At 41.1% G+C, this 25,830-nt stretch overlaps 3 protein-coding genes across 3 annotated transcripts; all 3 read right to left on the bottom strand.

Moving 5' to 3' along the window:
• Nucleotides 1–2,280: 2,280 nt before the first annotated feature.
• Nucleotides 2,281–11,436, bottom strand: LOC117057462 (vomeronasal type-2 receptor 26-like). The gene is made up of 6 exons (XM_033168309.1): nt 11,368–11,436; nt 10,074–10,252; nt 8,965–9,256; nt 6,079–6,939; nt 4,621–4,747; nt 2,281–3,281 (listed from the first exon to the last, which is right to left on the bottom strand). The coding sequence occupies exons 1-6, from the start codon at nt 11,434–11,436 to the stop codon at nt 2,380–2,382; spliced, it is 2,430 nt and encodes an 809-aa protein (XP_033024200.1). The 3' UTR covers nt 2,281–2,379.
• A 450-nt stretch (nt 11,437–11,886) lies between these two features.
• LOC117057461 (vomeronasal type-2 receptor 26-like) lies at nt 11,887–12,817 on the bottom strand. The gene has a single exon (XM_033168308.1). It carries the CDS (start codon nt 12,811–12,813, stop codon nt 11,887–11,889), a length of 927 nt encoding a protein of 308 aa, XP_033024199.1. The 5' UTR covers nt 12,814–12,817.
• An 11,712-nt stretch (nt 12,818–24,529) lies between these two features.
• Nucleotides 24,530–25,419, bottom strand: LOC117058721 (vomeronasal type-2 receptor 26-like; the record flags this gene model as incomplete). Its single annotated transcript, XM_033170065.1, has 1 exon — nt 24,530–25,419. A coding segment is annotated over exon 1 (888 nt), but the record flags the coding sequence as incomplete, so codon positions are not given.
• Nucleotides 25,420–25,830: the final 411 nt, after the last annotated feature.

Here is a 25,830-nt window from a genome sequence, read left to right as displayed (position 1 = left end):
GTCTCTTCTTGTCCTATTCAGATGAAGAACAAGAATGTGAAATCTCTTAGAGGAAAGATCAAAATATACATAATATAAATATTTATTTCGACATAGCATTGTTCGTATAATAATCTGGAATGGGAAGGAGAATGTGGCTGAAAGGAACTCAGAAAGCCACATTAATGTCTCACAATGAATGAAACTGATCTGTAGAAAACACAACTTGAAAAATGAGACAATGCACATATTTTTTGTAAACTAAGAAATCTTTAATAAATAATAAAAAAAGAAAACTCTGAAGGAGCCCAGATGGAAAACTTCATTGGTCATTGGTTTTACATAAATGGAAGTATTGAAAAGGGGGGATGGGAGAGAAACTATTCATGATTGCTTTCCTGGTAAAGGACTGTACAAGCCTTCCCTCTTTCCAAATTTTCAAAAAATTATCTCCCTGTTTCACTTTTCACTTGTCCCCTCTGTTAATGGTTGGAAGCTGCTCAGTTGCTGTTCCAGTCCTAGTGGATGAAGTGGTATCAGGGAAGGTTACAGAACTTCAGCAGTTCAAGAGGCATTGTCTTCAAAAAGCCTCAAAGGAAAAAAATGGACAGTTCTAACTGTGTTCATAACAATCAAACAGTGGTGAGACCTTATGAATGAAACCTATGAAGTTGTTGGTGGGATATTTCACAACAGTGCTCCATCCTGGATCCCTCATTTGACAGGGGAATGGAGATAGGAATAGAGCCTGCAAGATCTGTAACAGAGTGCTGCATTGCATGTGGTGTTGTATGGTTCGTGATATTAATTGTGAATCCAACCCATGTCTACTCAGAAGTAAGTGCTACTGAATTAAGTGGGGGGTGACTCCCAGGTATGTGTGGTTAGTATTGCATCATATTTTTAGTAGTAGTAGTAGTAGTAGTAGTAGTAGTAGTAGTAGCAGCAATAGTTGGCATTTTGCTGATTAACTCGGGTTTCAATGAAATAATACAGCATTTGGGGGGTAACACATCTGATTCATGGAAGTATCAAGAGCACTATTGGGTAGATTAGTTCCAGTTGTGGAGGCATGATGTTGACAAGGTGCTTCACTTGAACAAGAATGACCTTCCACATATGCATTTGAACCTTGTCCCTTTGAAGGTCAAAACCAGCATCTTCATTTCAGGCAGGAAATAAATTAAGTACGGGGGATGAATTGATACAGTTTACTTTTTGGTCCTTGTGAGCTGCCCACCCAGTCTCCATATTAAAGCCTGACTGAGATACTTGATTTCTGATTAACAGGGCCACAAAGGATTCCCTCCCTCCAAACCTGTCAAGCTTCAGGGAATCCGATCCCTCCCATGGTGGCAGCCAAGAACCAGATAAACAAGAAGAGCTCTTACCAAGTCTTTTATTCAATATTCACAGCGAAAGGCTTAGAAAAGGTGCCTCTATTTCAGCAATGGTGTTGCTCTGAGTAAAGTCCCACCTGCTCCATCTCTCCTATTATACATCATCCCTGCGTTGGCTGATCTGTGCTTTTTGCCTCTGAGCTTTCTGTTCTCCTACTCTCAATGCCCGCTGGGTCCTGGGGGGGTCGGGTCAGGAATGCTTTCTAAAGACACTGAGTCTGTCAGCTGTCTCTCCCCTGGTGCTTCTTCTTCCTCCTGCTGCTCTCCGAATATTTCCCAGTTTCTCCCCTCTGATGTCCCCAGGACTCGGCCACTGGCTGGACCCCTTTCGGGGACCGACAAACCATTGAGTCCCTGGATTCCTGTACTGGAATATCCTGCATTTCCATAGGCGTGGCCACATCACGTTCCATGCCTATCACCTGAACCAGAGCCTATCCGCAACTTACAAGTTGTGACTAGTTGCAACGCGGCAGGCAAAACCCAAATGGCACCAGCCAATCAGCCAAGTGGGGGAAATTCCTACCGTGCCCCTGTCCCAACGACAGATGACACATGATGGCATAGCAAGGTCAATTCAAACCCTAAATATAGGGAGTGGTGGGTGGGTGTTCCAATGCGTTAGGCCCCAAAGAGTAAGCTCAAAAGCCTCGCATGGGCTCAAATAGGTCCCGCATTGCTGCATTTTACGATGCCCCATTGGCCAGATTTCACCCCAGCAACATGAGACCGACCTATCAGGGGTTGTGGCCTTGCTTTCCATTTACCCCCACAACACTGGGTCGGGTTGCCGGTCTCACCGCAACACGTGCCCTCTTTTAATGGAGGACCTGATTTCCCTTAATCAGAGTACTTTTTGGGCAGACCAGCTACATGGGCTGCTGTATTGGCTGTGGGGAACAGTTTTGTTGGGTTGAGGCATTCTGAGAAGAAGATGAAATGAATACAAGGAGATTTAGTCCAGCTATGATTTGCTACATCAAATAGACTTGTTCATGTTTTAATTCTTTCTTATAATAAGCTGTCCCCTGCTGTTTAACTCTGGCCTCACCAAAATGATATAACATTTGGGGAAGAAGATGCAGCCCAGTAACCCAAAACTAGAGGCCAAAATAGAAAAGATCTCCACAGCCACCATGTACTTTCCCTTGGTGCTTAAGTAGGTTGGAACAAAGGACAACCACACACTACAAAAGACCAACATGCTGAAGGCGATAAACTTGGCTTCATTGAAACTGTCTGGTAACTTCCTAGCTAGGAAAGCCACAGTGAAACTGACCATGGCCTGCATTCCCATGAAGCCTAGGACACAGTAGAACATGGTGACTGATCCTTCGTTACATTCCAGTACAATTTCTTTAGGCACTGAATGCTTGTCTAAATCAGGGTGTGGGGGAGCAACTATCAGCCAGGCACTGCAAATCATCATTTGAATGAGGAAGCTGAAAAGAACAATGGAGATGGCCAGATGTTTCCCCACCCATCTCCTCATTCTGGACCCTGGCTTGGTAGCCATGAAAGCTAGAACCACTATAGTTGTTTTTGCTAAGATGCAAGACACTGCTACTGAGAAGATGACTCCAAAAGCAGTTTGTCGAAGGAGGCAGGTTGTTTTTGTGGGCTGGCCAATGAATAGCAAAGGACAGAGGAAGGAGAGAATGAGGGCTAGGAGGAGAACATAGGTGAGGGTCCGATTGTTGGCCTTGACAATGGGAGTTTCTTTGTGCTTGATGAAGATCCTAAGCACCAAAGATGTAATGAAAGTCAATAAAAGAGCAAAAGTGACCAAACTGACTCCCAGAGGTTCATCATGAGACAGGAAGCTTATATCTTTTGGAAGACATATATCATGCTCAATGTTTGGGTACTGATCTTCTGGACATTGAGCACAGTCATCCATGTCTGAAAAAAGAAAGAAAGAAAATATATTTATTGTACACTTTTAAGAGTCAGTGGTGGCAGGAGGGAAGGTTTTCACAGTCCTTTTGCTTTATATTCTACTTTTCTACTTTATTCGTCAAAGTGTCTGCTGGCCCACACAGACTAGGTCACACTGTCCCCACCCTGCATCTCCTACATCTGACCATTCCTGACTCAACGTCTTATCTTTGGAAATAATGGAAATAATTGTGTACTTCGTAGACTACTTCAGTAGTTGGAATTAAATTAAATCTCAGCCGACTAGAATTGGTGGTTCCACAGTTTCTGAATCTGAATCTGAATCTGAAATTGTTACTCAGCTCATTTTAAGGGCGAATCTAAGTGCATTGTAAAGGTGATCAGCTGTGATGTAGAACAGAAGAAAATTTTGATAAGAAAGTTCAAGCTCATGGTTTAAGCAGACCGAAAAATTTGTTTTAATGATAGAAAGGGATCTGTTTCCTGGGCCTGGTGCTTGGTGCTTTAGCTGAGATGAGAGTTTGTACAGATAAAAGAATTCAAGACTCATTAGCAGCTCTGAGTGACCTTCTTGTATCTCCCTATACCTTAAGAGACTTGGGATCACATTAACCCCCAAAACAATAGAAAACATATTCTGCAGGTGCATAACCCATCATTCATTAGTTCAGAACTAATGTTGTTGACTTCTCTTCGATATTAGCATGTCCCCACTTTCATAAGCTGAAATATATTCATCGTTCTGCTAATGTTTTAAGATACATTTTTTTTCCAAACAGATTTTAATCTCACCAGCCCTGTTTAGTCAATACCATCTCACCCATTCGGGCAAATTAAGAAACTCATTTTCAACAGCCTTACCATTTAGTTAATAATGGTAGTTTCACAGGAAATCTATGTCTTGTGACCATTTTCTGTTTGCAAAGATAGCTACATCGTGAAGTTGTCTTTTCTCCCTAGATATTACACAATGTCACTTAACATTACTTCCCTTCTCTCCACTGAGGCTGTAGTATTTGTTTCAGTCAATTGTTAATGGATCAGATTTAGATTTAGTAATGCTTGAAATCTGGTACTTATTTATGTAAATTCCCATGTATTCATATGGTTCTCTCGAATCATAACTAAATAGTGACGCAACACTGTTTAAAAACAGGTTTGTAGTTAAATTATAATGTATTTCTTATCAATTACCAGTTAACTGGGGCAATATTTCGAACAACAGGGAAATTACTGCAACCCCCCCCCCCCACACGTTGATATACATAACCAGATCAAAAAATCAACTGTGAAATATGTGGCATACATACATCTATATGTAACATGTTTTATGCTTTCTTACCTTTCTGGTTGGAGATCTTTCCTTCTGGACATGGAATGCAATCATAGCAACAAAATGGCTTCCCTTCCTTCTTGGTCCGACTATAACCTGAACCGCAGTGATCATTACATATAGAAATGGGCTGGGTCTGTCCATAAATATCAGAATATAATGTTTTGGTAACACTAGAGAATATTGCAAATGCTTTTAAATCCTCCACCATAACATATATATATATATATATATATATATATATATATATATATATATATATATATATATATATATATATATCACATCAATTATTGAACCAGCTAGTGGTAATAGTTGATGTGGAGGGATAATGGTACTTATGGTACTTGAATAATGGTATTTGAATAGGGTTCACTATATTTACAGAATATTGAGAAACAGCTACATAGGGAACTATCTTCTTCTTGACCATTGGGCAAATGATGGAATGAACCCTGAATTGTGCAGAGAACCCACCTGTTTAAATTGGTTGGGCCATACAATGGCATCCTCATGAATGGTGAATGGTTTCTCCTGGGTACCCAGGGAGTCTATCTTCCCAATTTTGACCCTAAGAAAAGACTGATTTGGAAACGTGAGCCAGTTTATAACGTCAAAGCCAGCAATTAATTTGCCATTTTGGTCAAAACACACCTTTTCTCCTGCACTGTTGTTAAATGAAATACTTCTGAGAATGTGATGGAGCTAAATAATGAAAATAAGAAGGAAGATTTATATAAATATTCAAAATATTCAAAAATTCAAATCATGCAATGTGGTGAAAATACATGCAACAGGAAGGCTTGGGATTACAATCTCTTGAAAGCTTTGTGCAAGCTAATGTTAGAAACAGCAAAAGGTCACATAAAATCCTACATCATGGAACATTGGCCACAATTGCACCACTGCTTGATCTACATGGACCAGTGGTCTGTACTCGGTATAAGACAGGTTTCTATGTAATGACAGAAACGCTTAAGAATTTTTTGATATCCTAACCCCAATGTGGTTACAGTGATACCTTCGGTTAAGAACTTAATTTGTTCTGGAGGTCTGTTCTTTACCTGAAACTGTTCTTAACCTGAGGTACCACTTTAGCTAATGGGGCCTCCAGCTGCTGCTGTGCCGCTGCCGTGCAATTTCTGTTCTCATCCTGAAGCAAAGTTCTTAACCCGAGGTACTATTTCTGGGTTAGCACAGTTTGTAACCTGCAGTGTCTGTAACCTGAAGCGTCTGTAACCTGAGGTAACACTGTATTTGGTTTTTTTTTTAAAAAAACAAAATCTTTTTTAAAAAAAACTCACTCTACGCTAATAGATCCTAGAGTGAATTGCAATACAAAATCAGACCTAAATTATATAGCTGAATAAAACAATACAAGTCCAACAATTTGTTAATCTCATGGAAGGTTGAGAGAGCTTGCCCACCCCCACCCCCAAAAATATGGAAATATCTTCAGGACATTACCTGCCACGGTTGTGGATTTGGAAGCCCCCATCCTACTCCCTCTGTTATCCCCCTGTGCTTGAATTGGGATGAATGTCTGATGTGCAAAGCATGTGCCACTGCATAGACTGCATTGTAGATTGTGTAGCTATGGGCTGTCATTCTCATTTCAAAAACAGACACAGGAAGTGTCTCCATCTTCTCCTCCCCAGTGCAGATCTGCCCACCTATATTATCTGCCACAGAACTGGAGAATGAACAGCCAAATGACTCTTCCCAGAAGTCCTTGATAAAACCATCTTCTTTTTCTGTGGTTGGGTTCTTGATCTGAAGAAACTTCAGGAAAGCTAACAGATCCACGGAGTGAATCGCAAGGGACAGAGAACCATGAAGGAAACTTAAGTCCCAATTTCTTTGAAATGGAAATGATGTGATATCCATCTGGGCAGTCATGAACCAAACTTTACTCTTGGTCCTCATTAGTATATGCTCAAAGTTTAAAACTTGGGGCACCATTTTCAATGCCATCATTGTCTGAATTTCTCCATGTACAACCACAACATTCGTAGTGCTTCCCATAAGAACACTGACACTGTGAAAGCCCTCCTCCACCATGTCCATGACACCACTGGAAGATGTTAGCTTTGGGAATGTTTCTATGAAGTCAAAGCAGATGCCACTCTGGGAAAAGATTGGAAGTACATTCTCTATAAACCCTTCTGTATTTTCCCCATCTTGAGAAACCACTCCAATCCATGTCCACTTGAAATGCAGCAGTAACTGGATAATTCCTCTATATTGATGGTCCCCATTTGGAAACATCTGGTGGAAGAAAACTCCTTGAGATTGTTTATTCATGACTGGGGAAGAACCATATATGACCTAAGGATTTTTTTTAAAAAAAGAAGTGAGAGGGGGGAAGTGATTATCAATATAAAACATTTGCTTGTGTGTATTTGTGTTTACCTCCTGAGAAATCTCTATGGGAGACAAGAAGCTACAGTTAGAACTGGATATAGAATGAATGATTGGTTCAAAATTAGGAAAGGAGGACAACAAGGCTGTATATTGTCTCCCTGCTTATTTAACTTATATGCAGAATTCATCAAGCGAAAGTCTGGACTGGATGAATCCCAAACTGGAATTAAGATTGCCAGAAGAAATATCAACAATCTCAGATATGCTGATGATACAACCTTGATGGCAGAAAGTGAGGAGGAATTAAATAACCTTTTAATGAGGGTGAAAGAGGAGGGTGCAAAATATGGTCTGAAGCTCAACATCAAAAAACTAAGATCATGGCCACTGGTCCCATCACCTCCTGGCAAATAGAAGGGGAAGAAATGGAGGTAGTGAGAGATTTCACTTTCTTGGATTCCATGATCACTGCAGATAGTGATAGCAGTCACGAAATTAAAAGATGCCTGCTTCTTGGGAGAAAAGCAATGAAAAACCTAGACAGCATCTTAAAAAGCAGAGACATCACCTTGCCGACAAAGGTCCGCATAGTTAAAGCTATGGTTTCCCCAGTAGTAATGTATGGAAGTGAGAGCTGGACCATAAAGAAGGCTGATCGCCGAAGAATTGATGCTTTTGAATTATGGTGCTGGGGGAGACTCTTGAGAGTCCCACTGACTGCAAGAAGATCAACCCTATCCAATCTTAAGGAAATCAGCTCTGAGTGCTCACTGGAAGGGCAGATCCTGAAGCTGAGGCTCTGATGCATTGGCCACCTCATGAGAAGAGAAGACTCCCTGGAAAAGACCCTGATGTTGGGAAAGATGGAGGGCACAAGGAGAAGGGGGCGACAGAGGACGAGATGGTTGGACAGTGAGTCTGACCAAACTGCGGGAGGCAGTGGAGGATAGAGGTGCCTGGCGTGCTCTGGTCCATGGGATCATGAAGAGTCGGACACGACTAAACAACTAAACAACAACAACAACATTTGTGTTCTCTGTGTGAATTTTTAGTGAGAGGCTTGCCATATTGTGGTGATTATACTCAAGCATAATCAGAAACCCAATTGATCCTTCAATGTTTATATTGTTGTTGTTCAGTCGTTCAGTCGTGTCCGACTCTTCGTGACCCCATGGACCAGAGCACGCCAGGCACCCCTATCCTTCACTGCCTCTCGCAGTTTGGCCAAACTCATGTTAGTAGCTTCGAGAACACTGTCCAACCATCTCATCCTCTGTTGTCCCCTTCTCCTTGTGCCCTCCATCTTCCCCAACATCAGGGTCTTTTCCAGGGAATCTTCTCTTCTCATGAGGTGTTTATATTAGGAGGCATTAATGTGAATGAAGGCCAATTGTTTTGCCAGGACATTCCCTGGAGGGAACATATGTTTCCTGAGTTGTGATTTTGAAGTAATATTTGCATTTGCTTTCCAAATGACAAAACTGACCTCAAAACTGCTCATAATAATGACAGCATTATTTTTTTTAAAAAAATGCAATCACTATTACAATACAAACTCACAGTGATTCAAAAATCTCAGAAATAGTTGCTCAGCAGATCCCTGAACTCTGCAGGAGTGAATTCTCCAGTGATGAGTAGATGAAACCATCATGCTAGAGTCTGCTTATTCTGTTCATTTCTGATAGGGACCATGCTGGTTAAGTAGACCCTACAGACTGCAGGACTAAATTTCTCCTAAAATACAAAACATGTACAGTATGCAAATTTTACCCAACATGCACATTTTTGCAAAGCAATAATCACTGATACAATGCATTTTAAGGATATTATTACTAATATGTGCATTTTTATGCAAACATTTGGACTGGAGGCCTGCTTTGCAAAATCCAGAGAAGTGGGAATTTCAAAGAATGGCTGCATTTCATTTAATGTATTGCTTCTGAAGTGTGAATTTGGGGAAATTCAGGTGTGAATGTATTTAGATCTTACTTGTGGTATCTTGTAGGTAGACAGGATGGGTGCCATATGAAGACAGACATAAGAATTAGGTCCCCCAATGACTGCTATTGGAGTGCTCTCAGCATCACATTTATAGTTAGGGATGACCTTGGCCCTTCTTGAGAGAAGCTCCATTGAGGCTTCATAGGTCCAGCTTGCACTGAAATGGCTGTTATAAATGTGGAAGCCCAGGGTGACGTTGGGCAAGATCTGGGGAGTTTCATTGATCTCCTTTACAGCAAATGCCAAGGCCAGGATATGCTGGTAGAGGTGAGTCAGCACCCTGTATTGAGAGTTATATGCCACATTACAGTTCATCTGCTTCAGATCAGAACATTGACTGCTTTTCAGTTCAGAATCCAGTTCAGATACTGTACAAAAACATGTTGTAATCTCACAGGCGTATCAAAGTAAAGTGGCTCATGAATCTATGACGTCTCTTAAAACCATCTCAACTGCCCAGGATGCTTGGGCAGTCTCTTAGTATATCTACAGAAGACATAATTCAATAAGGTGTTTTTATTTATTCTGGCCTCTAGAGAATCTGGATGAGATGTTTTGTATGTTTAATATCTGTTTAATATTCCTCCACTTTTTATTTTTTCACAAGTTTGAGTAAGCAATGCCAATTAGTTAGGGTATACCTTCATTTCACAGCAAATAAACATATTTTGCAATGTTTCTCACTGCATTCACAACAATTAAATAGGACATGAAAATTAAATAAATCGCAGCTTCTATATGTGAATATGAAGAGGGTCTTGAAATTGAATGAACTGTTTACAATACCCCTATTTAAAGCTGTTCCAGGAGTTCTGTCAAATCTCCCAAAGTGAAATGGAGAAAGAACACAAATATTATCTTGCCCAATACACTGTTTATTGCCATTTTGAGTTTACATAACCACCAGAGGATGGGTTTAGATATCAGATTCCTGCCTGTATAAATGTAAGATCAAATGAGGTGGATGTTAAGACATGAGGTCCAATTCTAATTCCACTGGAGGCAAATCCAGGTGAAGTCAAACACACTGGCTGGGTTGGCTGTAAATTTATTTATGATATACTATGTCCCCCCCCCCTCCAAATGCAGCTACTTACATATGGTCGTCTGAAAATTCCTGAGATGGGTGTTTTTCAAAGGTTAGGGTATCTGAAAATATGTAGATCTGAGAAATAATGCCAGCAATTATGAGGTCTCCTGACTGATAATATTTGTGAAGAATAGGGACAGGTTCTCTGATGGAACATTGAGGAATATGAAGAAACTTGCACACCCCCTGCAACGGCAGTAAGAGCACCAGCAACCAAAACACTACCATATTGCAAGGGATTCTTCATTTACGCACAAGTTCACATTTTCTGTTACTTCCATTCCTGAGATCCCGAGCAGCAAAGCCTAACTCAAATGGTCATTCACACAGCTGATTCAAAGCCAGACTGATGAGTCTCTGTATGTCTACAGACCCAACTCTCTATAGTTCATAGGTATTAATAAGACCCTCCAGTCTTAGTTTCATCTTTTTTCATCTAGGCAGAGGAGGTCCCTAGGGAAGGGGAAAAGATGTAATTCTGAATAATTACAGGAGAGGTAATCACTTGCTTTGAATAACAGATTCTGTGTAATATTTTAAGGAAAACATGTTTATCTCAGCCAAAGGCTTTTCTAAGTCCCTTCTTCCTTTCTTCTCTTTAATGTACCACTGGATTTTAGAAAGAAAACAGGAAACAGAAGGACTTTTAAATCAAGAAAAATTATAAATTACACTCATATTGTTCTGAAAGGGTGATGTCTAATCCAAGTCATAACCAGAACAGACCTATTAAAATCAAGGGAGTTATGGATTATATTTATGTGGATGTACAATGAGAGATTTTACTTTCCTGGTTTTCCCAGTAGTAATGTATGGAAGTGAATTATGGTGCTGGAGGAGACTCTTGAGAGCCCCATGGACTCAAGCTTATCCATCCTTAAAGAAATCAGCCCTGAGTGCTCACTGGAAGGGCAGGTCCTGAAGTTGGGTCTCCAGTACTTTGGCCACCTCATGAGAAGAGAAGACTCCCTGGAAAAGACCCTGATGTTGGGAAAGATGGAGAGCACAAGGAGAAGGGGACAACAGAGGACGAGATGGTTGGACAGTGTTCTCGAAGCGACTGGCATGAGTTTGGCCAAACTGCGGGAGGCAGTGGAGGATAGGGGTGCCTGGCGTGCTCTGGTCCATGGGATCACAAAGAGTCGGACACGACTGAAAGACTGAACAACAACAATGAGTATGAATTACATTGGTTATCACCCAGTGTGTTGAGAGCTCCATCACAGCCACTTCAAAATCTGGAGAAAATGTGACTTTTTGAACATTATTCAAATATATTCCAAAATGTGCACAGTCGCTACCTGTTTAAACTGGTTGGGCCATACGATGACATCCTCATTAATGATGAAGACATTGTCCTGGTGAACCATTGGCTCAATCTTTCCAACTTTGATCCTGAAGAAGGAGTGTTTTGGAAATGTGACCTAGTTTATAATGTCAAATACAGCAACTAATTCCCCATTTTGACTGAAGGACACTGTTTCCTCCACACTCTTGTTAAAATGAATACATCTGAGAACATGGTGGAGCTAATTTATGACATAGGGGGGAAATTAGAAGGCTGTACTTAAAAGGTGCAAATGATGCAAATTGTCAATCAAGAGTGTGGGGTGGAACCCCCTCCAAGCCCCCAAACTCAGAGGTCTGAGTTTGTCAGAGAACAAAGGAGACGCAGTGGGGAGGGACTACCCAGTGGTGCGCTTCTTGCTGCGGAAATGAGGAGAAGTCAGAGTAGGCAGCTGATATCCTTGTGGAGGATTGCCTCTTTGGGCTTGCAACATACTGCTGTAATAAAAGGACTATAAATCTTTATTATTTCTTTAATTTTTCATCCTTATTAACTGCTCCCTGTTGTTCAGCTCAGGCCTCAGAATGATTATGTAACATTTAGGGGAAAAGATGCAACACAGCAAACCAACACCGGAGGCTAAGATGGAGAAGATCTCCACAGCTACCATATATTTTCCCTTGGTGCTCAGGTAGGAAGGAATAAAGGACAGCCAAACACTGCAGAAGACCAACATGCTGAAAGTGATAAACTTGGCTTCATTGAAACTGTCTGGTAACTTCCTGGCAAAGAAAGCCACAACAAAACTTACAGTGGCCAGGCAGCTCATGTAGATGAGGACACAGTAAAACATTGTCACAGACCCCTCATTACATTCTAGTATAATTTCTTCTGTCACTGATTGCATGTCCACATCTGGGTATGGAGGGGAGGTTGCCAGCCACACAGTACATATGCCCACTTGAACAATGGAGCAGGAAAGGAGAATGGAGTGGCCTAGTCCTTTCCCCACCCATTTCCTCATCCTGGATTCTGGTTTTGTAGCCATGAAGGCCAAAACCACTGTGAAGGTTTTTGCCAGGACACAAGAAACAGCGGTTGAGAAGATGATGCCAAAAGCTGTTTGTCGGAGGAGGCACGTGACCTTCTCTGGTCGGCCAATGAAGAGCAATGCACAAAGGAAGCAGAGCAGGAGAGAGATGAGGAGAGTGTAGGTGAGGTTTCGGTTGTTTGCAATGACAATGGGTGTGTCTTGATGTTTTATAAATGTACCTAGAACCAGAGCTGTGATCAAGAAAAGGGAAAGAGAGCAACAGGCTAAACTAATGCCCAAAGGTTCTTCATATGACAAGAAGCTGATATACTTGGGTAGACATTCATCCCGGTTCTTGCTTGGATATTCTTTGTCTGGGCATTTATAACAGTCATTCATATCTGGAAAAAATAAGGAAATGACCATTAGCTCATATCATGTCAGCTTCCTGAAATGTTGACTAGTTGTTGGGGAAGAAAAGAGCTCTGCTCAAATTAAAACACTTGTCCTGTATTCTATCATGTGGTTCAGAGTGATGTGGTCCTATAAGTGACACAGCCAGGGCCCTTCCTCCTTATATATGAATGTATCACCACGCTAGCTTGGGTGCAGCTTTTTAAGTTGGAAGGAGTGACAAGGACACCTCTGGATATTATTTGAACCACATACCACCTTGCTATTCTCAATTGATTGTTATTCTCATTTGATTAACATATTCCAACAATCTGTCTAAATATTTATCCTGTATACCCCCATTGTTCAGCCTGTACACTGAGATCCAGCTCTGAGAGCCTTTTGGCAGTTCTCCCATTGCGAGATGTGAGGTTACAGGCAACCAGGGACAGAACCTTCATGGTAGTTGTGCCCACCCTGTGCCCACAACACAGTCAGGTGTCAAGGAAATAAACAACAATCTGACTTTTAGAAGACACCTGAATGCAGCCCTATATAGGGAACTTTTTAATGTTTCATGTTTTACTGTGGTTGATGTTTTATTTATTTTTTTGGAAGCTGCTCAGAATTGTTGGGACAACCCAGTCAGATAGGCAGCATGCAAATTATTGTTACTACTACTACTACTACTACTACCAATACCAATATCTGAAGGACAATGACCACCAAGAGTCAGGGAAACAACACAATAACTTATGTCTTCTTTTGAAACTTAACCTCAGCCATCCTTACACCTTTCAATCGAATGGATCCATTTAATCTGATTATTTTCCTTACCATCCTGGTTTGCAATCTTCCCCTCTGGGCATGGGATGCAATCATAACAGCAAGGTGGCTGTCCCTCCTTCACTTTCTTGCTTGATCCTGGAAGACATCTTTCAGTACAGACAGAAAGCGGCTGAGTCTAATCCATAAATGAAAGAGCAGAAGGTTCAGCAAGAGAACAATGAGTTCAGAATGTTTCAGGTTCTAAGGGTCTTCTCTATGTTTCCAAACTGACACGGCACTTCAGTAATACGTGGAATGCCTCTACCAAGAGCAATTGCTACTTTTCTTTTTAGTAGTAGTAATGTTTAAAGTGATGTGATAACCCCTCTATTGTTCTGGGGTGTGCAGGTGTTGTGCTTACATAACATTGCCCTATCTGTTCTGCATAGATTGCCCTGCCCATTAATGTACACTCTGAAGTTACTCTAGTGTACCTGTTAAGTTTGTTAGAATTGTTACTTCTGAACATATTGTCTGCTAGGTAGACATCTCTAGGATTAATTTTGGTGCTGGTGGCTACACCTATTCTTTGACCCATTTGATGCAGTCTGGGAAAGAGTTCCAAATAAGGGTTTTTTGAGGAATGCGTTATTTGTGAGTTCCCATACAAAAAAATTCTGGCCAAATACATGAATTGGAATGAAGCTATCCAAGAGATTTGACACTCAGCATATAAAGGGGAAAATATACTTTGGAATACATATTTTGAGATAACTCTTTTTAAAGATTGATGCATCCATTCATCCATTCATAATGCTCTGTCTCTTGCTCTTCACACCTTTCCTCTCAGCCCCCTCCTTCACTCTCTCAATCTTCACCACTTCTTCTGCTTCCACCTCTTCCACTGATAGCCTTATAAGATGATTGGTCTGTTTCTGTTTGACCAAAACAGATGGAAAACAGATATAAATTTCACAGCGTGCTACTCAATTTGAAGGGGTTAATTAGCTAACCTGGATATATTTACCTGAATGTACTGTTAGAGACTCTTTTGATTGGAGGCTTTTCTGTATGAAATCTTTCTTTTTGCTGTGAACTTTGATCTGCATTGCACTCTGGCATATTACCATGTAAGCTATGACTAAGAATCTGGAGATAACAGTAGAAGGTCAACCTTGCACAGAGAGGAACTGTCTAGGTCAGAGACAGATAGGATGGCCTTGCTGAAGTGCACAGGAACCAACTCAGGGCTAAATGTCCTTTTGCCTTATATGTACAAGGAAATGTACAACAGGAAATGTTCCTTATATGGGCAAGGACAAGATTCCTAGGGTGGGAAGATGAACCAGGGAACTGTCTATAAGAACTGTCTGAAAATTGACTAGCTTTTGTACTTGCTTGGGTGTCTGAACACTGCAAGTGCCTCTGCATGCAGAAAATAAATCTTTCTCTCTCTGAAGCCAGCAGCCTCAGGTGTCTTTTCTGCTTCCATGTTTTCTCGCCGGGTGCAACTGTAGGAACCCGTAGGGGCAAATAAGGCTTCAAATTAAGGAAAATATAATGAAAATGTTTTACCGCTGGTACCTCACACCAGTTAAACTATCAAAGATGTATAAAATTTATGTTGGAGATGTGAAACAGAAGTGGCGACGATGTATCACATGTGGTGGGGGTGCAAGATGGTGAAACAATATTGCACAAGGATACACGAGGAGCTTAAAAGGATATTTAGAATTTCAATCTTGAAGAAACCAGAGGTTTTTTTAAAATTAAGTTTAGTTTCGAATGATATCCCTATGAACTATAGGAATGTATTTCTTTATGCAACTGTGGCAGCCAGAATTTTACTAGTGAAAAACTGGAAATCTGCCAAAATACCAGAACTAGTAGAACAGAGAATAAAGATGTCTGAATTTGCGGAGATGGCACAATTAACAGCATTAATCGGAGGATGTTCTAATCAAGCTATTAAGAAAGAGTGGGACTGTGTTAAGGAATACATGGTGAAAGTGGGTGCTAAAGTCTGAAAATTGATATGGTATAACTTAATAGCCACAAGGTGACACGAAATTTAGTAGGAATGATAGGATAAATAAATAAATAAATAAATAAATAAATAAACAAACAATATAGTGAACAACGCAACAATAAGAAATAGTACAGCAGGTAAAATAAGATCGGACATGGATAGAGGCAAGTGTGAGGGATGGGGGGGGGAAGGGGGGAAGGTTTATTTTGTTTTTGTTCTTCTTCCTTTATTTAGGTTTGTTTGAATATATTGAATATATATTCATAGCTGTCAACTTTTCCATTTTCTTGCGAGGAATCGTATTCAGGAAAAGGGAATTTCCCTTAAAAAAGGGAGAAGTTGTTTGTTTGTTTTGAACTGTCAGGTTTTTTTTCTCTTGTTTCGTTTTGCGACACTTAAATGTTGAAATAAAGTTTTTTTTAAAAAAGAAGAAGAAGAATGGTCTTCTGCATCTGCTCCTGTCTGTTCTCAGTTTCTTCCTCTGGTATTATTGTGCCTCCTTTCCCCAACCACTTCATTTTTTCACCTTTCTTGCAAGAAAGACAAAATCCGGGGGTGGGGGGGTTATCAATTCATGCATCATATTTCACTCAGTCAAAAACCAGTATTTAATATTTATAAGGAAATAACAATTCCTTTGGCTTATTTTAGATGTACACCCCCTAGCGCAGGGGAAATGTATGCAGAAGCCATGATTGGCTGAAAGAAAACCTGCCCTCCTGTATCCAGGCCTTTTCATAGAATAACTGGTATTTGACTTGGGCCTAATGACCCACATTCAGATGAAGGGTTGGGATTAGGGCGAGACAACCTAGATTTCACTATTTTGGTTTTCAGTCAGCTTCCCCAAGGTGAGTTTGTTTGAAAGGGTTGGGGTGGGGTAGATTAAAAAGTTTGGATTCATTATATGGTATTTCAGTTATATATCGTTTTGACAAATGGACATGGACACTGTGACAATGGAAAATGTTAAAAAAGAAAAAAAAATTATCTGAATTCTTTGAGGCCGAAAGGAGGGAAGGGGGAAAAATTGGCTGAGGAATTAGGAAAGTGCAGAAGTACAATGAAGCTGAGGTAGAAAAGAAAATGTTAGTAATTAATTGTGGAATATCAATGTTTATAAAAGTGTTAAGGAGGAAAGAAATGTGGTTTAAATTAGATTTGGAAGATGAGAGGAAAACTGGGAATTATGTGTTACTTTGAAGTCAACAGGGGGGGGGATTCGGGGAAGTCAGTTTAAAAGATGAATTTGTGGGAAGTATGAATACCTGGCCCAGGAAAGGGGTTGGGCTTAAGCAATGATTTAAGTATAGTATGAGGTTAAAAGTGGAATGGTTTTATGTACTCCTGTGAGAGGGGGGGGGGGTTGGATATTTTGCTCCCCTCGGTGGGAGAGGGGGGAGTATGAAAAGCTTAACCATGTAATGATTTGTGCTTTTAATTGGAAAATCTTATGAATTTTTAATAAAAACAAACAAACAAAAGACAGTGATTAGATAGTCAGGTGGATAATTATTTCTTCTTGAATACTGAATCTCTTCTGAATTAGATAAAAATGTGGCCCTACCTGGTTAAACCAACTGTGCCATGTTATGGCATCTTCATCAAGGATGAATTTTTGGTCTGGAGGAGCTTGTGGATCTATCCTCCCAACTTTCACTCTATGCAAACTTTGGTTTGTGAATATAATCCAATTGACAATATCCAAGCTAGATGCTGCCTCTCCATTCTGGTTGATGAAGACCACATCTCCTGCAGTATTGTTAAATGAGATACTTCTCAGAAAGTGATGGAGCTAGATCGAAAACAGAAAAGACAGGTGTTTAGAAAAGGCTACAGTCTAATACAGGGTTGAGCAACCATTTTTCCTGTGTGCAGAGCATCCAGCAAATGGTGATTCATGATTTAGGCAACTGTGAGTGGAGTCAGGTCCAAGCATGGAGAGAGCCAACCCATTATCTTTCACAAACATGCCTTTCTCTCAGTCTTTCTTACAGCCCTTCTTCCCCACACTCCATTTCCCATCTTTTCCTTTCTCCCTCTCCATGAGACACAGTGTTGTGCAGCCACCTGCTCTGAGGAAGGATTTGGTGGATATGGGATAGAGAGAATGGCGAACCTCTCTATTGACTATGACCCTGCTTCCTATTTGTGAATGCAGTGGCTTTTCATTGTGCTGCAAAGCTTCTCTCATACAAATGCTTTCTCCTCAATTACAGGGCAGTATTCACTCAAAATATGACACAACCATTATTTCCCTTTCCTCTGAAGTATACTGCCATTACGTAGTCCAGATTTGCAAGCAGCACAATATGCATAGCTGTCAACCTTTTCCTTTTTTTGTGGGAAATTCCCTTATTATTGCATTGGGAAACAGCAGGGAGGGTTGACAGCTATGACAATATGCAGGGAATCATCTAGGATACCATCATATCAGTGTCTTCTCCTCTATCAGCAGAATTATACATTCATTTCTGAACTCTGCCCAAATGTTTGAACTCTGAGAGGAAAGACCGAGGTGATAGCATTTTGTGAACCCCTACATATTCAACTGAGGTGCCGTCTGGGGGGTGGGTGCCGAGGGGCATCCGATATTTCCAAAATAAAACTGTGATCCTCCAAAGGTTGTGCCCGAGCAAAGACACCCTATCTTCACCTTTGTGGGTCCTTCTGATGATCGCCAGGGAGCACAGGGATATGGCAGGGTGAAGTTTATTCGCCTTAGTGTGTCCCTTTCACAAAGGTAAGACGGAGGGTGATAGGTCAACTGTGATGTCATATACTCACCATGCCCCCGCCAATGTTGGGCACAACTCTGATTATGAGGAAGTAACAGAGCTCTCTCTGTTGAGGATGTACAACCTTTACCTGCCAAAACTGTTGTTTCGGATTCTTCCCTCTCCTTCCGTATGACATTCCTCTGTGCCTGAGTTTGGATGTGGACGTGGCATGTAAAGCATGGGCCATGGCATAGACAGCACTGTGGATGCTGTAACTGTGGCTTGTCATGCTCATTTCAAAAAGTGATCCAGGAAGGCTCTCCAGCTTCTCTTCTCCTGTGCAAATATTCCCCTCCACCTTGTCTGCAGTGATATCTGGGAATACACATCCAAAGGCCTGTTGCCAGAAGTCCCTGATAAAACCGTCCCCATCTGTGCTGAAAGGGTTTCTGTGAACAACATACTGATGAAATCCTGGTGGGTTTCTGAAGTGAATTTCAAAGGATATAGCACCATTGAAGAACCCTGAATCCCAGTTCCTTTGAAAGACAAATGAAGCAAACTCAACCTGGGCTGTTATTATCCATACTTTACTTTCTACATTCTTTGTCATGTCCTCATGTTCTGATAGGTATGAAAGCCACCTAAAAGTTGCCATGGAATAAGATTCTCCAGAGGCAACCACTACATTAGCTTTGCTGCTAAAGATTTTCTGGTTTATCATTGCCCCCTGATTTAACATGCCAGTAATTTCTGAAATAAAACTAAAATTGGGGATTCTTTCTAGGAATGCAAAGCAGACACCACTCTTGGTAAACATTGGGGAAATGGTTTGCACAAATCTTTCTCCATTGTCATTGTCTGTTGCAATGACTCCAATCCACGTCCACCTGCAATGCAGAAGCAAAGAGAGAATTCCCTTATACTGAAGGGTTTCCGGGGCTGCCATCTGGTAGAAGGGAAGCCCTGGGCTTTTATCATTCATCACTGGAGTAGAGCCATAAATGAGCTAAAGAGGGAATGGAGGAAGAGAAGAGACAAAGTAATATTTGCAAAGTTCTTTCAAACTATTCATATAATTTATGTGGCGAATCTTCTTTGTCAGATATGCCCTTTGCCACCCACCAGCCATGCAAATGGCCTGAAAATTGCGATTAATGCTTTTTAAACAGTTGTTCTGTTGACCAGAGAGGGGTATGCTTCCTATTTTATCTTTTTTTTAAAAACCTTTTGCATACTTGCAAAATTAGGCAATCTGACTCTAAACAGAGGGTCAGATAAACGTTTCTTCTCTGGAGCTTCTTTCATCTTTATGATGAACACAGCAGAACTGCCATTTCTTCCTCTTCGTTTTCAAGACTTCTCAGAATTCATTTACGATCATTTACTTCACTGTGGAACCGGCTGTTCTGTACTATTACTGTTCTCCCACAGAACTGTACTGTATCTGCAATTTGTCATACCTCCAGAGTGTGTTGAATTTGAAAGCCCTTCCCCCCCCCCCAACATTCATTTGTTGGTTGTGGTGTCATGAAGAGGAATAATTATTGCACTGGCACATACCTGTATGCAATTTCCCTGCTTCCCCTGCAATAAAATTCAGATACACTTCTCACTAAGCAAAAAATGCTGCATATGCAAAAATGGCTGGTGAGGGTGCTGTACATGGTTCTGCTCACCATTTCATCCTCACCCTGAACTGGTGATACACCCTGAATTGGTGCTGAGAATTCAGCCTCTTTCTTTATGCAAACTAATAGAGGTATTGTACATGGGTGTCCTACCTGTGGAATCTTATAGATATCCAAAACAGTGGCCACATAAAAGGAGATTTCAGAATCCAGTCCTCCAATGATCCCAGCCAGATTATTTTCAACATCACATATATAGTTAGGAACTAATTTCTCCACCCTGGATAAAAGCAGTAGTATGGCAAGATATGTGCTCCTTGCATAGTTATGGCTGTCATATAAGTGGAAGCCCAAGGTGATGTTGGGTAGGATTTGAGGGTCTTTGTTGATCTCCTTCACTGCAAATACCAAGGCCAAGATGTGCTGGTAAATCTTAGGCACCACCCTAGAATGAGAGTTGCAAACTGTATCAGTAGGAACGTCTGTAACAGATACATGGTTTACATATCAAGATATTTGAAAATGTCTATCCTACATCCCCTCAGTCTTCCATTTTCATAGGTAAACATACCCAACCCCCTCAACTTTTCCTCCAAAGGTTTGGATTCCAGTCACTTGATCACATGTGTCACTCCCTTCTGCACACGTTGCAGCTTGTCAAAATCCTTCTTAAATTCTGCTGAACACAACTGAACACAGTACTCCAGGTGTGGTCGGAGTAGGGCAGATGAGAGGTGCTCTATTACTTCTTTGGATCGGGGCACTATACTTCTGTTGATGCAGACTCCTTGATCCTTTTCACATGTGCTACTGGCATGCCAGGTGTTCCCTATCTTAGATTTGTGCAGCTGATATTACCTGCCTAACTGCAGAACCTGACATTTGTCCCTATTGAAATTCCAATCTGTTAAGATCAATGTTATCTAGACCTTTCCCTGACAAACCTACGTCTTTCCCTGACATTTACAAAGTTTCGGAGCTCTCCCGTGCATTCATGAGGCAGTGATGGTGGTTGTAATTCAGAGAATTCTATACTTCTTAATATATACCATCATTGTGAAAGAAACTTTAGCCTAAGGTCAGAAAATGAAACGATATGGGCATTCAGCTTCAGAACAGGTATTTTTTGTTTAATTTATTCTCACTAACACTCCTGTTCTGATAAAGTCTATCAAAGTCGGATATGAAATGGGCTGTCTCAGACACACAAATATATATACTTTTGATTTCATTTCCCTATCAAAAAAGGGAGCTTCAACCCTTTTCTCTTAATTCACAAGAGATTCCTATGGATTTCTACATCAGCATATGTCCCACTGAAATCCAAAGTGGTTATCCCAAATGTAAATCGGTATAAATTTGCAGCCTCAGCCATTATTATTCTAGGTTTGATCATTACTTTGATGTAATAAATGAGTGGCTTAGTTCTTACACAAGCTCTCCAGGCAGCGCTGGTGGGGGTTCCTGAGTGAATGTTGCTGGAGAGGAGATGAAACCACCATGGGAAACAATGCCACCAATGAGGAACTCTCCTGGCTGATGGAACGTGTGAAGTGGACGGTGTGGACCTTGGAGCCTGCATTTTGCTAGGTGAGCCCAACATACTTTGTAAGAAAACAGTTCCAGCAGCAAGACCACTAAAACCACCATTCTCAATACAAAGGCAACTGGTTGTTCTACACAGAAACCATGATTTCACTGGCAAATCTAGAATTAGTTTCTCCAAGATAAAAATTGTCTCATTTAAATAGTAGTTTATTTTCCAGTGTGGTGCAGTGGTTAAGAGCGGTAGACTTGTAATCTGGGGAACCGGGTTCACGTCTCCGCTCCTCCACATGCAGCTGCTGGGCTAGTCACCTTGGGCTAGTCACACTTCTCTGAAGTCTCTCAGCCCCACTCACCTCACAGAGTGTTTGTTGTGGGGAAGGAGGGGAAAGGAGAATGTTAGCAGCTTTGAGACTCCTTCGGGTAGTGAAAAGCGGGATATCAAATCCAAACTCTTCTTCTTCTTCTTCTTCTTCTTCTTCTTCTTCTTCTTCTTCTTCTTCTTCTTCTTCTGACACAATCTGGGAGTATCCGAGATCAGACTTGCTGCTCCCAGACACTATTTAAATAATTCTGGTTAAGTTGTTGTATCCTTTGTGTTATGTTGCCAGTGGAAATCCACAGGGATTTTTGAGGAGCAGCAGATTTAATTGTAGCCCTGTTTAGAATCAAGGAAGAATGTAGTTATTTATTCAGTGCTAGAGGTTCCCTGTTGAATTGCTGTGTTTGTCACATATTCAGAATTGTTATTTTTAATTCCCTTTCATTCGATAATAACGGAACAGTGGTGTTTGGGTGAAATGAGAACTTTGAAGCTCATAATAGAAGACCTTGTAAGCAATGGAGACTCCAAAATGTAGCACGGTGTAGTCAGCATCATGGAATATGGCTGAGCAGACCTGGATTCACACCAGCCATGTGGCATGACTGCAACCCTACACATAAGAGTTACTTGTGACTAAGTTTCATTGAACTCCGTGGTATTTTATTGCAATGTTTTACATGACTTGTAAAATATGGTTAACTTTAAAAGAATATCTTTAGTAGGCTGAAATGCAACCTTTAGCTTTTAATTAAAAATTCAAAGTATTTGTACAGAAGTCCTCATACTTAAACATTATTATGAATGGGAAAGAACATCAAATTCAGAGAAGAATGAACTTGGAAGGGTGGCTCTGCTATGGTTCATGCCCACATAGCTGCCTGTCTCCTTGTTGGTATATTTCTCTCTAGCTTAGGTTGGTGCTTCTACTTAGCTTGTTTCCCTGTAAATTCCCTGCAAATTACATCCAATTATATAGATCCGATTAACGAATCAAATAGAATCATCCAGGTAGGCACATTCCCTGGCCCTGTAACAATAGTGAAAATAACTCAGACAGAAAGTAGAGTTGGGTGAAATCAGTCCAAATCTTTACTGACTACTGCAGAAGGTGGGGTTGGCATGGCCCTAGGATAAGGATCCAGTTCCTCATTCCACCTGTCCATGCTGATGTAATGACATTCTTTTCAGGTTGGGAAATACCCAGCCCCTCTCCCTAGAAGTCACCCAGTGTTCAGCCCTTGTGTGGTGCAAGCCACACATCCAGGAACTTGATGGGCAACTGAAGTGAGAGATTCTCTTCTATACCTGCTCCATCTTGAGCTACAGGCATTTTCCCAGCCAGCTTAGTTTTGTTCCTCACAGGAAAAAAAATGGGCAGAGAGAATAGATACACATTAAATTTGCATTTAAGATTAAGTTTCATGTTACTTAATATTTTCCCCAATTTTGTACAAATTTCACTTAAATTTGTTGTTATTTTTTAGTCTTCTCTGACTATTCGTGATCCCATGGACCAGAGCACGCCAGGCACTCCTGTCTTCCACTGCCTCCCACAGTTTGGTCAGATTCATGTTGGTTGCTTCGAGAACACTGTCCAACCATCTGATCCTCTGTCAACCCCTTCTCCTTGTGCTTTCTTTCCCAACATCAGGGTCTTTTCCAGGGAGTCTTATCTTCTCATGAGGTGGCCAAAGTATTGGTGCTTCAGCTTCAGGATCTGTCCTTCCAGTGAGCACTCAGGGATGATTTCCTTAAGAATGGATAGGTTTGATATTCTTGCAGTCCATGGTACTCTCACTTAAATATATAAGTGCTCTAAAGGGATTGGTATGGAGGGTTAGCTATAGCACACCAAAACTCAGGTTAGGGCTTAGCCTGACTGACAGCTTGTTTCCCTGCAAATTCAATCCAATTATCCATTTCACTGAAATCTCTCTAAACATGTCAATTGATATTTCAAGAAGTGGGAAAGCTTCAGGCCACCTAGTTTTACCTTTAATTTAGGTCTCTCTCTCTCACACACACACACACCGAGCATTATTGGGGAATCACTGCAAATACTTTCTGAGATTTTATTATTTAAAACATCCTGGAAATTTTTCAAGCACTGGTGACCTTCTGATTGACCATTCATCGCTCAGTATTTTGTGTGGTAGATGGGGTGGAAGATTTTGTGTGGTAGATGGGGTGGAGGATTCCAGCAGGTACATGGACATCATCTATGAACTAATGGATAAACAGGCTCCCAAATAAAAATTGACCCTTTTGGTCATTCTCAGAATAATCTGGAAGTGACCATAGCATAAGAAGACTAAACACATCTTGGCAATCACCAGACCAGAATTCTGTTTTCCTGAATCAGACTGCTTTTTGGGCAGACCAGCTACATGGGCTGCTGTATTGGCTGTGGCGAACAGTTTTGTTGGGCTGAGGAATTCTGAGAAGATGAAATGAATACAAGAAGATTTAGTCCAGCTATCATATGCTACATCAAATAGACTTGTTCATGCTTTAATTCTTTCTTTTAATAAGCTGTCCCCTGCTATTTAACTCTGGTCTCACCATAATGATATAACATTTGGGGATGAAGATGCAGCCCAGTAACCCAACATCGGAGGCTAAGATAGAGAAGATCTCCACAGCTACCATATATTTCCCCTTGGTGCTCAGGTTATTACATAATGCTGTAATAAAAGGACTATAAATCTTTATTATTTCTTTAATTTTTCTTCCTTATTAACTGTTCCCTGTTGTTCAGCTCAGGCCTCAGAATGATTATGTAACATTTAGGGGAAAAGATGCAACCCAGCAACCCAACACTGGAGGCCAAGATGGAGAAGATCTCCACAGCTACCATATATTTTCCCTTGGTGCTCAGGTAGGAAGGAATAAAGGACAGCCAAACACTGCAGAAGACCAACATGCTGAAAGTGATGAACTTGGCTTCGTTGAAACTGTCTGGTAACTTCCTAGCGGGAAAAGCCACAGCAAAACTTACAGTTGCCAGGCAGCTCATGTAGATGAGGACACAGTAAAACATGGTCACAGACCCTTCATTACATTCTAGTATAATTTCTTCTGTCATTGAGTGCATGTCCACATCTGGGTATGGGGGAGAGGTTGCCAGCCACACAGTACATATGCCCACTTGAACAATGGAGCAGGAAAGGAGAATGGAGTGGCCTAGTCCTTTCCCCACCCATTTCCTCATCCTGGATTCTGGTTTTGTAGCCATGAAGGCCAAAACCACTGTGAAGGTTTTTGCCAGGACAGAAGAAACAGCGGTTGAGAAGATGATGCCAAAAGCTGTTTGTCGGAGGAGGCATGTGACCTTCTCTGGTCGGCCAATGAAGAGCAATGCACAAAGGAAGCAGAGCAGGAGAGAGATGAGGAGAGTATAGGTGAGGTTTCGGTTGTTTGCAATGACAATGGGTGTGTCGTGGTGTTTTATAAATATACCTAGAACCAGAGCTGTGATCAAGGAAAGGGAAAGAGAGCAACAGGCTAAACTGATGCCCAAAGGTTCTTCATAAGACAAGAAGCTGATATCCTTGGGTAGACATGCATCCCGGTTCTTGCTTGGATAATCTTTGTCTGGACATTTCTTACAGTCATTCATATCTGGAAAAAATAAGGATATGGTCTTTAGCTCCTTTCACGCCAGCTTGCTGAAATGTTTACTTTCTGTCTGAGAAGAAAAGAGCTCAGCTCAAATTAAAACACTTGTCCTGTATTCTATCATGTGGTTCAGAGTGATGTGGTCCTATAAGTGACACAGCCAGGGCCCTTCCTCCTTATATATGAATGTATCACCACACTAGTTTGGGTGCAGCTTGTTTATGTTGGAAGGAGTGACAAGGACACCTCTGGATATTATTTGAACCACATACCACCTTGCATTATCAATTGATTGTTATTCTCATTTGATTAACATATTCCAACAATCTGTCTAAATATTTATCCTGTATTGTTCAGCCTGTACACTGAGATCAAGCTCTGAGAGCCTTTTGGCAGTTCTCCCATTGCGAGATG

The sequence above is a fragment of the Lacerta agilis genome, chromosome 14 (genome assembly GCF_009819535.1).
Source record: "Lacerta agilis isolate rLacAgi1 chromosome 14, rLacAgi1.pri, whole genome shotgun sequence".
NCBI lineage: Eukaryota > Metazoa > Chordata > Lepidosauria > Squamata > Lacertidae > Lacerta > Lacerta agilis.
Note: the sequence above shows the minus strand (reverse complement) of the source record. Positions and strands in the feature narration are given on the sequence as shown.